Source organism: Brassica oleracea, chromosome C8 (genome assembly GCF_000695525.1).
Source record: "Brassica oleracea var. oleracea cultivar TO1000 chromosome C8, BOL, whole genome shotgun sequence".
NCBI classification, from domain to species: Eukaryota; Viridiplantae; Streptophyta; class Magnoliopsida; order Brassicales; family Brassicaceae; genus Brassica; species Brassica oleracea.
The window spans coordinates 25,177,298-25,191,184 of NC_027755.1; the positions used below are offsets into that span (position 1 = coordinate 25,177,298).

The 13,887-nt window shown below is 37.0% G+C and overlaps 2 protein-coding genes and 1 pseudogene across 2 annotated transcripts; all 3 read right to left on the bottom strand.

Annotated features, from left to right (window-relative positions):
- LOC106309026 overlaps positions 1 to 5,301 on the bottom strand; it is a 14,576-nt pseudogene extending 9,275 nt beyond the window's left edge.
- A 357-nt stretch (positions 5,302 to 5,658) lies between these two features.
- Positions 5,659 to 6,865, bottom strand: LOC106310241 (protein transport protein Sec61 subunit gamma-3). Its single transcript, XM_013747476.1, has 3 exons — positions 6,658 to 6,865; positions 6,420 to 6,555; positions 5,659 to 5,841 (listed from the first exon to the last, which is right to left on the bottom strand). The coding sequence occupies exons 1-2, from the start codon at positions 6,749 to 6,751 to the stop codon at positions 6,440 to 6,442; spliced, it is 210 nt and encodes a 69-aa protein (XP_013602930.1). The 5' UTR covers positions 6,752 to 6,865; the 3' UTR covers positions 5,659 to 5,841; positions 6,420 to 6,439.
- A 1,805-nt stretch (positions 6,866 to 8,670) lies between these two features.
- LOC106307639 (nuclear transcription factor Y subunit C-1) lies at positions 8,671 to 9,922 on the bottom strand. The gene is made up of 2 exons (XM_013744650.1): positions 9,115 to 9,922; positions 8,671 to 8,991 (listed from the first exon to the last, which is right to left on the bottom strand). Exons 1-2 carry the CDS (start codon positions 9,774 to 9,776, stop codon positions 8,988 to 8,990), a joined length of 666 nt encoding a protein of 221 aa, XP_013600104.1. The 5' UTR covers positions 9,777 to 9,922; the 3' UTR covers positions 8,671 to 8,987.
- Positions 9,923 to 13,887: the final 3,965 nt, after the last annotated feature.

A 13,887-nucleotide genomic window follows, 5' to 3' on the forward strand; every position in this document is an offset into this window, starting at 1 on the left:
CGTTCACAGCTCGTATGGGTGGAGTCGAGGGCTTCTTGGACGTTGTAGCGGCCACAAATCCGGAATGGGAGTCCTTGTTGAGGAACATGCGACGACAAAATTTCATTCCAGGCGAGTCATCCGGCACACATGACGAGGCGGATGTAGAGAGGAGTGAAGAATTCTACCGGGCGATGAATGACACTTAGTTCTTTTTTTTCTTTTGGTTGGTTGTATTATAAATTCAAAACTTATTTATATATAAAATATTTTTCGTATTTACGTTTATTTTTAAATTATATTTTTATTAATAAATTAAATAATTTTTATTATATTTTTTAATTCTGGAAAATAAAAAATCGAAGTAAATTCGTAGCTAAATTACGACTACATTACGTGGAAAGTTTGCGAGGAAGTTACGAGGAAAACTTTTACGGCAACACTACGAGGAAAGCTTAACGAGTATTTTACGTGGAAGGGTTTATGTGTAATTTACAAGAAAATACTTTCGAGGTATTTACGAGGAAATATAGCGTCCTCCTTATGTGGAAAGGTTACGTAGTTTTTACGACGAATACAGTTCTTCGTCTTTACGAAGAATTGTGTTTCTCGCTATTTTACGATGAATTGGCGAGGAAATATGTGTTACGACGAACAAATAACGACGAAACTTGTTTCCTCGTTAAGCATGTTTTACGACGAACTTACTACGAATTTCGCCGTCGTTAATGTTGTGTTTTCTTGTAGTGCTCCATGATGCAGTAACTCGAACTGGGAGCTTTAAGTTTTCGAGCTTCCAATTTTTCTTGAGGGAAATCACCGTTCTTTATGTAATTAATTATTGAGATTCTAAAGTCAGGTCTTGCTTCGAGCTTTTATTGGAAGTTTACATGAGGCTTGGAGCTGGCCTCGTGGTCGTTGTTATTTTTGAGCGGTGGTGCCCGGGCTGCCGACAATGTTCCGGCCTTGGCGGATTGTTCGCCAACGGGGTTGTCTTCCTCAATTCGGAGAGTATTTTCATTTTCGTCGCCGTCTTCTAGGCCCTCTGTATCACTACTTTGGCTTGTTATATTATCGGTATGGCCGATATCGAGATCGTTTGGGATTGTATGTGATTGCAGAATCTCGGATTATCTACCTTTGCGGTCCCGAACAGCTCTTCGAGCTATGCTCAGAGTTGTGATAAATTTGAATTGAGGGGAGAGCTTAATAGCTGGGCTATCATGTCCCCTGGGGGGGAAGACTTATGATGGGATTTTCTATCCCTTCAACTGGTATTATTCTAGGATTTGAAGCCGAAGCGAGTGCGGCGATGGCGTCCGCTGATGTGTTTTCTCCTCTGGTGATTCTCGTCAGCTCGAATTCTTCGAATCGTTGTGCAATTTCATGTCGTATCGTGAAATAAGCCTCCATCCTCTCGTGTTTGGCTTTGTATTCTCCATGGAATTGACTTGTGACGAGATGTGAATCGCTGAAGGTGCTGATTTTTTGAACGCCAATACTTAGGGTGAGGCTTAGTCCTACGGTGAGGGATTCGTATTCTGCATTGTTTTTTGATGCACTAAAGCGTAGGCGAAATGATTGCTCGATAATTTTCCCGGATGGATATTCGAGCTGGATCCTAATTCCAGATCCTTGTTTTGAGGACGCTCCATCGATGTGGAGCCTTTATTTTCGGTCTTTGTTACTGGGTGAACGTCTTGTGGGACGAGTTCGATGACGAAGTCGGTCAGCATATGCGCCTTCGAACTAGTCTGAGACTTATATCCGATGTATTCGCTAAGCTTTATTTCCCATTTTGCTAGTATTCCCGGCTGTCTGGGACTGAGAAGTAGGGTTCGTAATGGTTGGGAAGTCATGACGATTATGGTATTGGATTGGAAATATCGTCTCAGTCTCAGTGCAGCTGTGACGACCAATAACGCCGGTTTCTCCATCACATGATATATTGTTTCAGTGTCGATCAGTTACATGCTTACATAGTAAATGGGTTTCTATTTTCTTCGCGGATCAGCACTCCGCTTACTGCACACTCGGAGATTGCTATGTAAAGATACAAGGTTTCACCTTCGAGTGGTTTCGAGAGTATTGAGGGTTCGCTAATATAGGCCTTCAGTTCTATCAAAGCAGAATCACATTTTTCTCTCCATTCGATTTTCTTGTTTCCTTTTAGCAGTTTTTAGAATGGGAGTATCTATCGGTGGATCTCGAGATAAAGCGGTTTAGTACTGCTATTTTTCCGGTGAACCGCTGGACTTCTCGTGTTGATTTTGGTGAGGGTGTATCATTTAGTGTTGCGATATGCTTTGGATTGGCTTTGATTCATCTCTTGGTAACGAGGTATCTGAGGAATTCCCCTGAGGCCACTCCGAACGTGCATTTCATCGGGTTTAACTTCATTCAGAACTTGTTAAGGATGTAGAAACATTCTTGAAGTTGAAGGATGTGATCGCTGGCTTTTGATGACTTTACTAGCATTTCATCTATATAAACCTCCATCGTTTTGCCAAGTTGTCTAGAGAGCATTATGTTCAGTAAGTGCCATGCTCAGTGATGAAACTTTTTTTTTCTTTGTCTTTGGGGTTCATAAGAATCTGATTATAACTGGATAAAGCATCCATAAATGAAAGTAGCTCGTGTCCCGCGGTAGCTTCTACTAGTCAGTCGTTATGCGGGAGCGGGAAGATATCTTACGGACAAGCTTTATTGAGGTACGTGAAATCGATGCATACTCTCCATTTTCCATTTTTCGTTTTCACCACGACTGGGTTGGCGAGCCAATCTGGATATTGTACCTCTTAGATAGATCCAATTTTTTGGAGTTTATCAACTTCGTCGTTGACGGCTTTGGCTCGTTCAGGTCCTAACTTTCTACATTTCTTTTTTATGGGATTAAATGTTGGATCAACGTTTATGTCGTGAGAGGTGATCTCGATGTCAATTCCTAGCATGTCTTCTGCTGACTATAAGAATGTATGAATGTTTCGTTTTAGGAATGCCAGTAGATCGTTCTTTACTTCTTGAGAAAGGTGGTTTCCGATGCTGCCGCATTTTTTGGGAAGCGATCGTCCAAAGCTATGGCGTTTGAGAGTCTATTTCCCGGGTCTCGGGATAGAGAGGTCGCATTCTTGGGGTCGCTTCGATTTTGGAGGACGGGTCTTTAGGAATCCATTCATGTAACAGGCTCGTGAAGATTTCTGGCTTCCAGGGATGGTGTTTTCGCCGGTTGGAGAGATGAACTTTACATACTGATAATAGAACGAGGGGACGGCCTTCATTTTGTGTAACCAGGGTCGTTCTAGTATAGTGTCGATGGGAATAAAGTGTTTTGTTATTGCAAACTCGATCATGCGTTCAAGATCGCAGGCTTCTAAGATCAGCGATATGGTTCCTAGCGGTTGTATCGTGTTTCCGCCGAGACTGACGAATGGCGTCTTACCGCGAGTAACTACGAGTTCGAGACAGCTTGTTGCCTTGAAGGCTTCTTGTGAGAGAATGTTACTCGCACTCCTGGTATCGATTAAAATCTTCGAGAATATGGTTCCCCATATTTTTAACTCGACGACGAGAGCGTCGTCATGAGGTTTATTGAGTTGGAGCGTTTGTCATTTGAGATCGCTCTTCTGGATCGAAGTAGTTCACCGTTAGATCTAATCGTTGTTCGTAATATTGTTAATCTTGTGTCAGATCGTTTGCCATCGGTGGTCGCGTGTCATTTTCTGGCGGGTTTTGTTTTGATTCACCCATCAATTCTTCTTTTAGCGGTCTGGCTGGTATGCTCGGAGCCCACCAGAAATGTTTGATTTCTCAGTTTTGATCAGGGGAAATCGACGTCGATTTTTTTTTTGCTCAGTGGAACCGGATGGGATTTGAGTGGGATCCATGATCGTACTTAGGAGCCTTAGATTGGATTCTTAGAAAGGATGTTTTTCGTTTTTCTTTCCCACATACGGCGCCAAAATGTGGATGCTAAAACCCCTACACTAGGTATTTGGTAGTGATTTTTTTTGTAAATATTAGGGAAGAATTAATGTGGGCAACGATATACTCATAACACAACGATGTAATCAGATTCTGGTTGACTAAAATGGACTTTTATTGATAAGGTTTGATTGAATATAATGATAGAATGAGATTGGAACACAGCTTATGAAGAAATAAAAGTTGAATACAAAGTATAAGAATAAGAGAGCTTGAGGTTGATGTTTTGGGTATGAGTCTCTAGGGTTTCATATGTCCTTCTCTGCTCCCCTCCTCTCCTTTTATCTTCATTCCTGTTCTGAGGATCTCGCAACCTCCGAGATCTCTTGCTGACTTTTTCCTCGTCGAACTCGGGACGCGACCTAGCTAATGGGCTTTTCCAAAATCTCGGTTGAGTTCGATTGTGAACAAATAATATTAATGGGCATGGGTCTTCGGCCATTTTTAATCAAGCGAGTAATTGGGTCCAACACTCACTCGAATTCAAACATCCACCACTAACATACAAGACAGGTTTTTTAGATTCGGAAACCAACCTAACAATATGCTCTAAATGAGAAACTTTCGGCGGTTTAGGCATTCTAGACATGTAACCAGGCAACCGCATAGACTCTTCCTAGTTAGGTATCACAAGCTTCTGTTGAATATCCGGGTCGACCCGAAGTAGGTAGAAAGAAAGCTTCTTGAACGATCTGAGGTATATCATCGACTATGTTTCGTAATAGACCTTGTTACCTCAACGATGGGAGTCTCTTGAAAAGCGTATGCACCAATCATCCCGCGAGGGACCTGTCCAGTGTTCGTGATGAGAGGGACACTGTCAAGCATCGCGTTCGCTAATCCGCTGACGAGATTGGTGGCACATGGACCGAAAGTGGCGATGCAGATTTCGGGTTTACCAGAGGAGCGAGCAAAACCCTAGGAGGCGAAGACACCTCCTTGTTCGTGACGAGGAAGGACGTTGCAGATCGTGGAGGAACGTGTTAGGGCTTGGTGGATCTCCATGAATGTGCCTCCTGGGTAAGCGAAGACTGTTTCGACGCCTTGGTGCTTGAGGGCTTCGATGAAGATGTCGGCTCTCTTGTGGGGCTCGTTAGGAGCGTATCGGGAGATGAAAGTTGTATTCTTGGTGGGTTTTTCATGAGAGGAATTTGCGATGTTGATGTGTGAGTTGAGAACGGCGGTGCAGGAGAGAGGACGGCAGCGATGGCAGGAGGGTTTGTGGGACTTTAAGGAGAAGGGAAGGGAGATTTTGTAAATGGATAGTGAAGATTTTGAGAATGAGTGATGAGATGGTTTTGATGAAAAAGAGATCAAAGAAGATGTTGCTATCGCCGACATAGTAGGTAAGCTTTGAGGAGAACAAAAAAGGAATCCACATAGAAAAAATCCAAATTGTTTTTAAAAATGAGACTTAGTGAAAAAATTATTTTTTGATGACGAAAATGCTCTTATAATTTAGGTTCAATTTTTATTTATAGATTTGAGAGAGAATATACTTCGCAATTTGAACCACTAATTGTAGAATTTCTGGATGAGAGGAATTTATAATTAGTTCTCTTATCCCTTTCATTATGAGATCTAAATATATGCTGCATCACGAATATCACAATAATATGATGGCTTGGGTTGGTTTTATTTCGGATTTCGTGTTTAAAGCCTAGTTCTTGAGGACTATACTTTTTTGGTATACAAAAAAAAAAGAAGTAAAATCTCTGTAAGTTTAGGCAATAGCAAGAAAAGATCAAAAGAAACAAGAAAATTCAAACAAGTATAGAAAATTAGGCCACAAGGGAGAAAATGTAACCTAGAAAAAAACAGAATACAAGGTTTCACAACAGGTTTTGGAGTCTCTTTCCTTCCTACTCCTTGGCGCATAGCCTGCAAAAATAACAGCTTAGTTTCAATTAGAGATACTTACACTTACACATATGAGCTTTTCATTATCATGATATCTTGCTTCAAATAAACAATCAAAGGGTAGTAGGAAAAAAATACAATTAAAGATACGCAGGGTAAAGAAAGACTACAAGGCAACCCTCATGAACAATAAACTCAAATCAAGATGATACAAAGACTCCATGATAAACCGCAGAGAACAGATTTAGAACAAATAAAAACTCAGCATGGGATAAATAAAGGGCAAATATACAATGAGACACGAGCGTAGCGAATCTGGTAAAACAATGTAGATGAAGCAAAGGTTTTTAAACCTTTCCGAGGCAAGAAACCAGCTGAATATTCATCCTAAATTATCATATTATAACAGCAACTTCGGTCCGCCAATATAATTACAAATCCCTGTGGTCTAGTCAAGGAGCAATGAGCAGAACCATTGATTCAATGCAAGAAACATAACCCGTATATATGCAGATATAATGCGAAATCCATTTGCCATATTGACTTGTTATTATAACTATGTCGCCAAAATCATCAGAGGTGGAAGATAAGTGTAAAACCTGGTAAAAAGAGTATTAGCCTAAGAAGATCCAACGATGATGTTGTTGATTGGGATGAATACGAGCTTCACGAAGAACCCTACGAATCCCATCACCACAAATCCTATCGCCGTACGCACAGCCACCTTCGTGAATTCTGGAGACAAATCAAAAATACAGATCTCCAGATCCAAAATGAACCTCAAGAATCGTAACAAATTTCTGAAAGATAAAAAAGAAAAATTGAAAATAGGCGTACCCTTGCGGTCGGGTTTGTGACAGCGCTGGACGAGACGGGCGCTGCTTTTAGCGAAATCTCTGAGTGGATCGATGGCGGAATCAATAGCGTCCATAGCTTCTCAGATCGAATTGGAAAATTAGGGTTTCAGAAGAGGTCAATGAGGGGTTTTATTTTGACATTCTTACTTTCTACTACTAATAATAATTATAATTCTTGGTGTCGTTGACTTTGCTTCCTCTTCCAATTCAGACTTGATTTCGGTCTGAACACAAAGACTCCGGTTTGGTTTCTTATCATTAGTCTTTGTATTTTGTCTTGGCTAGTAGTGCCGGGACAAAATGCAAGAAGCCGAATATATCTATTTTGAATTTTTTACATTTAGATACATTTTTTAACATTCAAATTACATTACAAGATACATATCACTTGAAACGTACTTTGGTCAAAAAGATTTTTATGACCCTAAACTAAAGAGAAATTATATCTTTTTCTTATTTCATTTTTTTTATTTTTTTATTCTACTTATGTTTTTATTTACTTTTATCTCAAATTCTAAAATATATTAAACAAAAATAATTGTCATAATAAACTATATATAAAATTATCTATCTTTTAAAATCTATTTTCATATATATATTATATATATTGTGTAAACAAAACTAAATGTGGACGTAGACACCAAAGCGTGGATAACAGAATTATAAATTAGCTGTGTACATGGACATCTTAACAGAATTATAAACTAGTTGTGGACATGGACAATATTCCTTTGATTTCATTCATCATTTCGGGATCTAAATTCAACTCTAATCAAATTTACATCCATCCACATCATGACAAAGCGCAAATTCCTTATATCGGAAATCTCTGACATGCAAGATTTATTACTCTCCGATGGAAGATAAACGGTTCTTCGATTTTTCTCTCCGCTCATACTCATAATGTCATCTTTTTTTCATCTTGATTGAAGTTTAATTGCAGATAATTTATCAATTGGGCTGAAGAAGCCAAGTGCTTGTGTTGGAGATTACAGAGTCCGTGTCCACGTTTTATGGTATAATTTTAGTAACATGAGTTTATATCCACATATTGTTGTATAGTTTTATGGAATCGAAATATAGATTTTGTCCACGTTATCTACTATAAACACATTAACATCACATGTCCACACATTACTCATACACACATCACACGTCCACAAATCACCCAACCACGCATCACTCGTCCACAAATCACCCATCCATAAGTGTCGTTTTCATTAAGGGCAAAATTGTCAACAGTCTGTCGCTGACCCACAACAAAGTGTGTCACATGTAAAAAATGTCTATAGATGTAATAAAAAGTCAAAAAGTGTCTCTTAGTGTAATCAACTCATGACTGATTGATTAACGATGACGAACTTTCAAATTTGGTTGAAAAAAAAACATAATTTTTTTCTTGAACCATTTAAACCAATTTTAAACCTCAACTTAATTTAATTAAACCAAATTAAAGATGACGTTAACTAGGATAACAAATTGATTAAGATGGAGTTAATCACCGTCTCTAATTTCCGTTAAGTCCAAACAACGTGGTTTTGAAATTTTTCTAAAAATTGTATCTGAAAGGAATCGAATCCGAGACCAGCCGTTAAAAACGAACGCGCTGCAATGGACATATGACTGATTGATTAATAGATACACTAGAATTGGTGAGATCACAAAAGAGGATTGGCAGCTAAGCTCTAGAGAGAGGTAACTGCATATGCATACAGGGAAGGTGTACCTGGTTTACGACTCTATTGCTATGACAGAAAGCTTTATCCTAAGGTGCATCAAACGTTATAACATGCTTTGTAATAAGCTGTAAAAGTTATGGTTACAGAAAAGATCAATATTTGTCAGAGGGTTATTATTAGCCTACAAAAATCAAAATCTTTGAGAATATGAAACAAACGTTATAACATGCTTTGTAATAAGCTGCTGTCCATATCAAAAATACTAATCGTCAACTAAAACAATTAACTCCATTGTCATCTCAAATAGCTACATCTATGTCACAAGCTTATTATATACAGATCCACATTTACACAGTTTGGTTTTGCTATTGGTTTACAAGCACTCAAATCTCTGAAAATGTGAAACGAGGAGAGCTAGGTAAAATAATAGAAAAAGCAAAAAATTAGAAACTGCACATTAGATGTATATAGAGAGTAAAGGCATAGTCGCAGAAATGATGGTTTTGCTACAATAACCTTACAAGTTAACAGATAGACAATAGCTCCTTTTAAACATCCAAGGCAGAGTCGACTAATATTTGCTGTCTTCAACAGCAAGTAAAACATGCTTTCATTTGGAGTAACTCTGAGCTCAACTGAAAACATGATACAAAAGACATTGAAATGTAGGGTTAATAAAATGATTTAATATCCAAAGAAGTGATGAAGAAGGAATCATCTACATTGCACAAAGATGTGATGACATGAATGAAACTTACACTTGGCCGTCAAGATTCCCTTGACCGCTGCTTCCCCCACTGCCGTAAGAAACATCGTCGCCGGTGGCCGACGTTTGCCAAACGCTCTGCCACGCCTGAGACGGAGGCTGGACATAGACGCCACTCGGATCCATAGCCGGTCTTCCAACCATCATCCCTCCGGAACCACCCATCGGCGGATAATAGTACGGCACGCCGCTCACGGCGGGAGGCATCATCCCGCCGATCACCGGCTCTTCCTTGATCTCTTCTCTAGGAACGATATCGACTAGGAAGTCGAAGATATCTGTCCTTGTAATAGCGGCGGCGATGTCGTTTTTCTGAAGCGTGCGGCGTTTGTTTTCCTCGGCGTGAAGCCAAGAACGGATGGTGAGCTCGAGGATGAAGAGCTCGCAGGCTTTGGCGAAGAGAATCGGAGCTTCGGCGGAGATCATACGCACATCCTCGTCGGCTTTCATGATCTTTTTGATACGAGCGAGAGGGAGCTGATGGTTTTTGAAATCGTTTACTTGCTCGATCTCTTGGCGTTGGTAGGACCAGAACATTTGGAGCTGTTGTTGCTGTTGCTGGAGAAGGTGGTGGTAAGAAGCTCCTCCGACGGCGGATACAGGAGGAGGGATTCCCGCGGCGGAAGGAGATGATTGCTGGTTGTTGCTGTCCATTGGGTCTTGAGAATGGTCGGCGTGGATCTGGGGTTTAGGATTGGATGATTGGATCAAAGGGAGTGTGACGAAGTTTTTCTGCCAAATGGATTGGAGCAGAAGTGGATAAGGTGGAGAGCGATGTGGCTGATTTTTACCCCCTTTTTTTTTAAGACATTTTTTTCTTATTAGTTATTACCAGACTAGTGCGTCTCCCGTGCTTCACACTGGGCAAATCTCTCATATTTCTAATTCTTTTATGTAATGGTATTAAAGACAGGATTCAAATTAACAAACTGAAGTTAGATTAATGACTATAAATTGGGTTGCTTGATTTATGACTTTATATTTTTATTCTCCAAGAAATTAAGTTTTTTGCGCCGAAAACCTGACCAGTCAAAAAAAATTGGTCAAATGGTAGAAACCTGACAATCTCTGGCCATATGATACCCAAGTTTTAAGATTAACTATTTGCATCTTCTGCATTGCTCTCATGCTTAGATATATTATTTATCGAATCTAGACGTTACTTAATCCTTGTTTTTTTAAAAATAGTTGGTTAATTAGACGTATGCAGTAAATTATTATAAATCGAGTTTTGTAATCTCGTAACGTCACAAGTACTTCATAGCATCTCTCATAATGGAATCTTGGTTCAAATACATAACTCCTCTTGTTACATTATATTTAGATGGTTATCAAAATCACTATATTTGAAAAATTCCATGTACTATCAGTGAAGAGAAAAAGACAAAAATAGCACTAAATCAAGTTTATGTTTCCAAACTAGCACTCAAAGTCAAAACTCACAAAAATAGCACTTAAATTTTTATCAAAAGTCACAAACTTGTGGTTTAGAGTTAAAGGGTGGGGTTTAGGATTTAGGGTTTAGGGTTTAGGGTTTAGAGTTTAGGGTTTAGAGTTGAGAAATGAGGTTTTGGGGGTAAGATTTCAAATTTTGAAAAATAAAAAAATTAAAATTTTCAAAGAATAAACTTAGAAAAGTGCTATTTTGGTCATTTTAGTTTTTGAGTGTTATTTTTGTGATATAAACTTAGAAATGTGCTATTTTGGAGATTTGCCTATCAGTGAATCATAAGATTGATTGATATTTCATCAACTGGCTTTGAAAATTGCAAACTTACCATGGTCATTTAGTCGTAATAGTATTAGATTATGGAGAAATTAGGAATTTGGCAAACCATTACCATCATTTATTAACATTAGATATAACTAAATAAACAGCACTACATAATTTTTTATATTATTTTTTATTATTCGAGACTACATCCATCTATAATCATTCTTAGTATATTTTCTGAATAAAAGTTATCTTAAAATTACTTGACATAAGAGTTACGTGGATGTTTTAAACATAACATCCTCTGCACAAACCAACTTTTATCATAATTTTAATTATTTAAAATGAGTTATTTTATACATATCCAATTATACATCGGAAAAGGACCTTCGAATTTTTACACGCCAAGCTTTACAATTTTAAAACTCTAAATTTGATATTAATATAAAACTCTAAATTAGTATCTACAGCGGATAATATTGGAAAAAATAAAGATAAAACTGTTTTGCAGAATATTTCTTATTGTTTTTTAAAGTAGATATGCTAATATCTTTAAACAGACGACGATTTAAACGTTTTGTTATCTTCTCTGAATAATGATAAAAACTGCACATGGGGGAAGGACGATTGAATCTTTACACACCAATCTTCTTCTTCTTCCTCTCCTTTCATTTGTTGTTTATTTAATCTTTGGACCTTATTGAAACTGTTTTTTTCAGCCTTGAAATCATTTAAAGAGAACAGAACTGAAGATGACATAGATACATCTTAGGGAGATTCTGCACTGGGAATTATCAGTCCAACCTTTCTGCCATGTATAACATATTATTATTTGTTGTTTCTGGAGGCAAATTAGAAGCAGGGAAAATCTGGTAAGTAGGAATACAAACAGGTATGATCTTTCATCAACTCTCTAATTACCCTTTAATCTTGGTCGGTTTATGTGTGTTTACTGCTTGTGTTCTGAACGTAAACGTTTTACATTTTGTTCCTTGTGCAGCAAGATATAGAGTTAGTTGAGAAAAATAAAAATTAAGACTCAAAGAAGGTACATGTAGTATTCAATTTCACTAATTTACTGCATTTGTCTCAATTTAACACTCCAATTATTGTCGCTGTTGCTAAGAGTTTTGTTAAGTTTGATCTGGTTCTGGTGCTCTTATGTAGTTATTTATGTCTTAGTATATCTTTTATATTTTATAAATCATGCATATATATATATATATATATATATATATATATATATTGTCTTATTTCCTTTTCTACATTCAATTAAGGTATATTAGATAATAAAGCAATGACATCTATTGAAATACTGATGCATAACCAAGCATTATAGACAAAGTGTTTAGATACTGCATAGATGTATTGACATTAGGAAATAAAACTAAACCATAAAACGTTGGTGTTCATATTTACATTGAAAACTATAATAGATGGTAAAAAACAAATAACCTGAAATTTTCCTGTCAAGTGAAAGAAGATTAGTTAATAAAGGATTTTATAAAACTCACAGTTTTCTCAAAAACATGTATAATTTAAATACAAAGCAGATTAGTTATCTTTAAAATTTACCTTCACATGACTTTTCATCTGTTAACTATGCATCTGCAAATCAAAATAATAGGATTAGTAAAGAAAATATAAACTACGTAATGATATATACATGATTATTATATGGTAGACTAAATATTTAGTACCTAAAGATGCATCATAATTATCTGATTTTCTGGAATATCTCTTTGAAAACAACATTAGTTGTTTTGGTATCCCTTTCCCCCTCTCCATTAACAATTAAGATCTTTAGACCTTTTCTACTTTTAACTCTTGACACAGCAACGTAAAGTTGTCCATGAGTAAAAACTGGTCTTGGCAAATAGATTCCAACATGAGATAAACTCTGACCCTGACTCTTGTTAATGGCCATTCCAAAGCAAGGAGATATGGGAAATTGTCTCCGTTGAAATTGAAAAGGAAATTTCACATCTGTAGGTGTGAGCAACGTTCTTGCAATATAGACTACATTGTCTGAACCACCGCTTTCGATTTGGGTAATGACTCGTGCTGCCAAAACATGTTCTCCCATCTTAGTTATCTGTAATCTTATCCCATTACACAAACCATTGTTCTGGTCAATGTAGTGAATCATAAGATTGATTGATATTTCATCAACTGGCTTTGAAAATTGCAAACTTACCATGGTCATTTAGTCGTAATAGTATTAGATTATGGAGAAATTAGGAATTTGGCAAACCATTACCATCATTTATTAACATTAGATATAACTAAATAAACAGCACTACATAATTTTTTATATTATTTTTTATTATTCGAGACTACATCCATCTATAATCATTCTTAGTATATTTTCTGAATAAAAGTTATCTTAAAATTACTTGACATAAGAGTTACGTGGATGTTTTAAACATAACATCCTCTGCACAAACCAACTTTTATCATAATTTTAATTATTTAAAATGAGTTATTTTATACATATCCAATTATACATCGGAAAAGGACCTTCGAATTTTTACACGCCAAGCTTTACAATTTTAAAACTCTAAATTTGATATTAATATAAAACTCTAAATTAGTATCTACAGCGGATAATATTGGAAAAAATAAAGATAAAACTGTTTTGCAGAATATTTCTTATTGTTTTTTAAAGTAGATATGCTAATATCTTTAAACAGACGACGATTTAAACGTTTTGTTATCTTCTCTGAATAATGATAAAAACTGCACATGGGGGAAGGACGATTGAATCTTTACACACCAATCTTCTTCTTCTTCCTCTCCTTTCATTTGTTGTTTATTTAATCTTTGGACCTTATTGAAACTGTTTTTTTCAGCCTTGAAATCATTTAAAGAGAACAGAACTGAAGATGACATAGATACATCTTAGGGAGATTCTGCACTGGGAATTATCAGTCCAACCTTTCTGCCATGTATAACATATTATTATTTGTTGTTTCTGGAGGCAAATTAGAAGCAGGGAAAATCTGGTAAGTAGGAATACAAACAGGTATGATCTTTCATCAACTCTCTAAT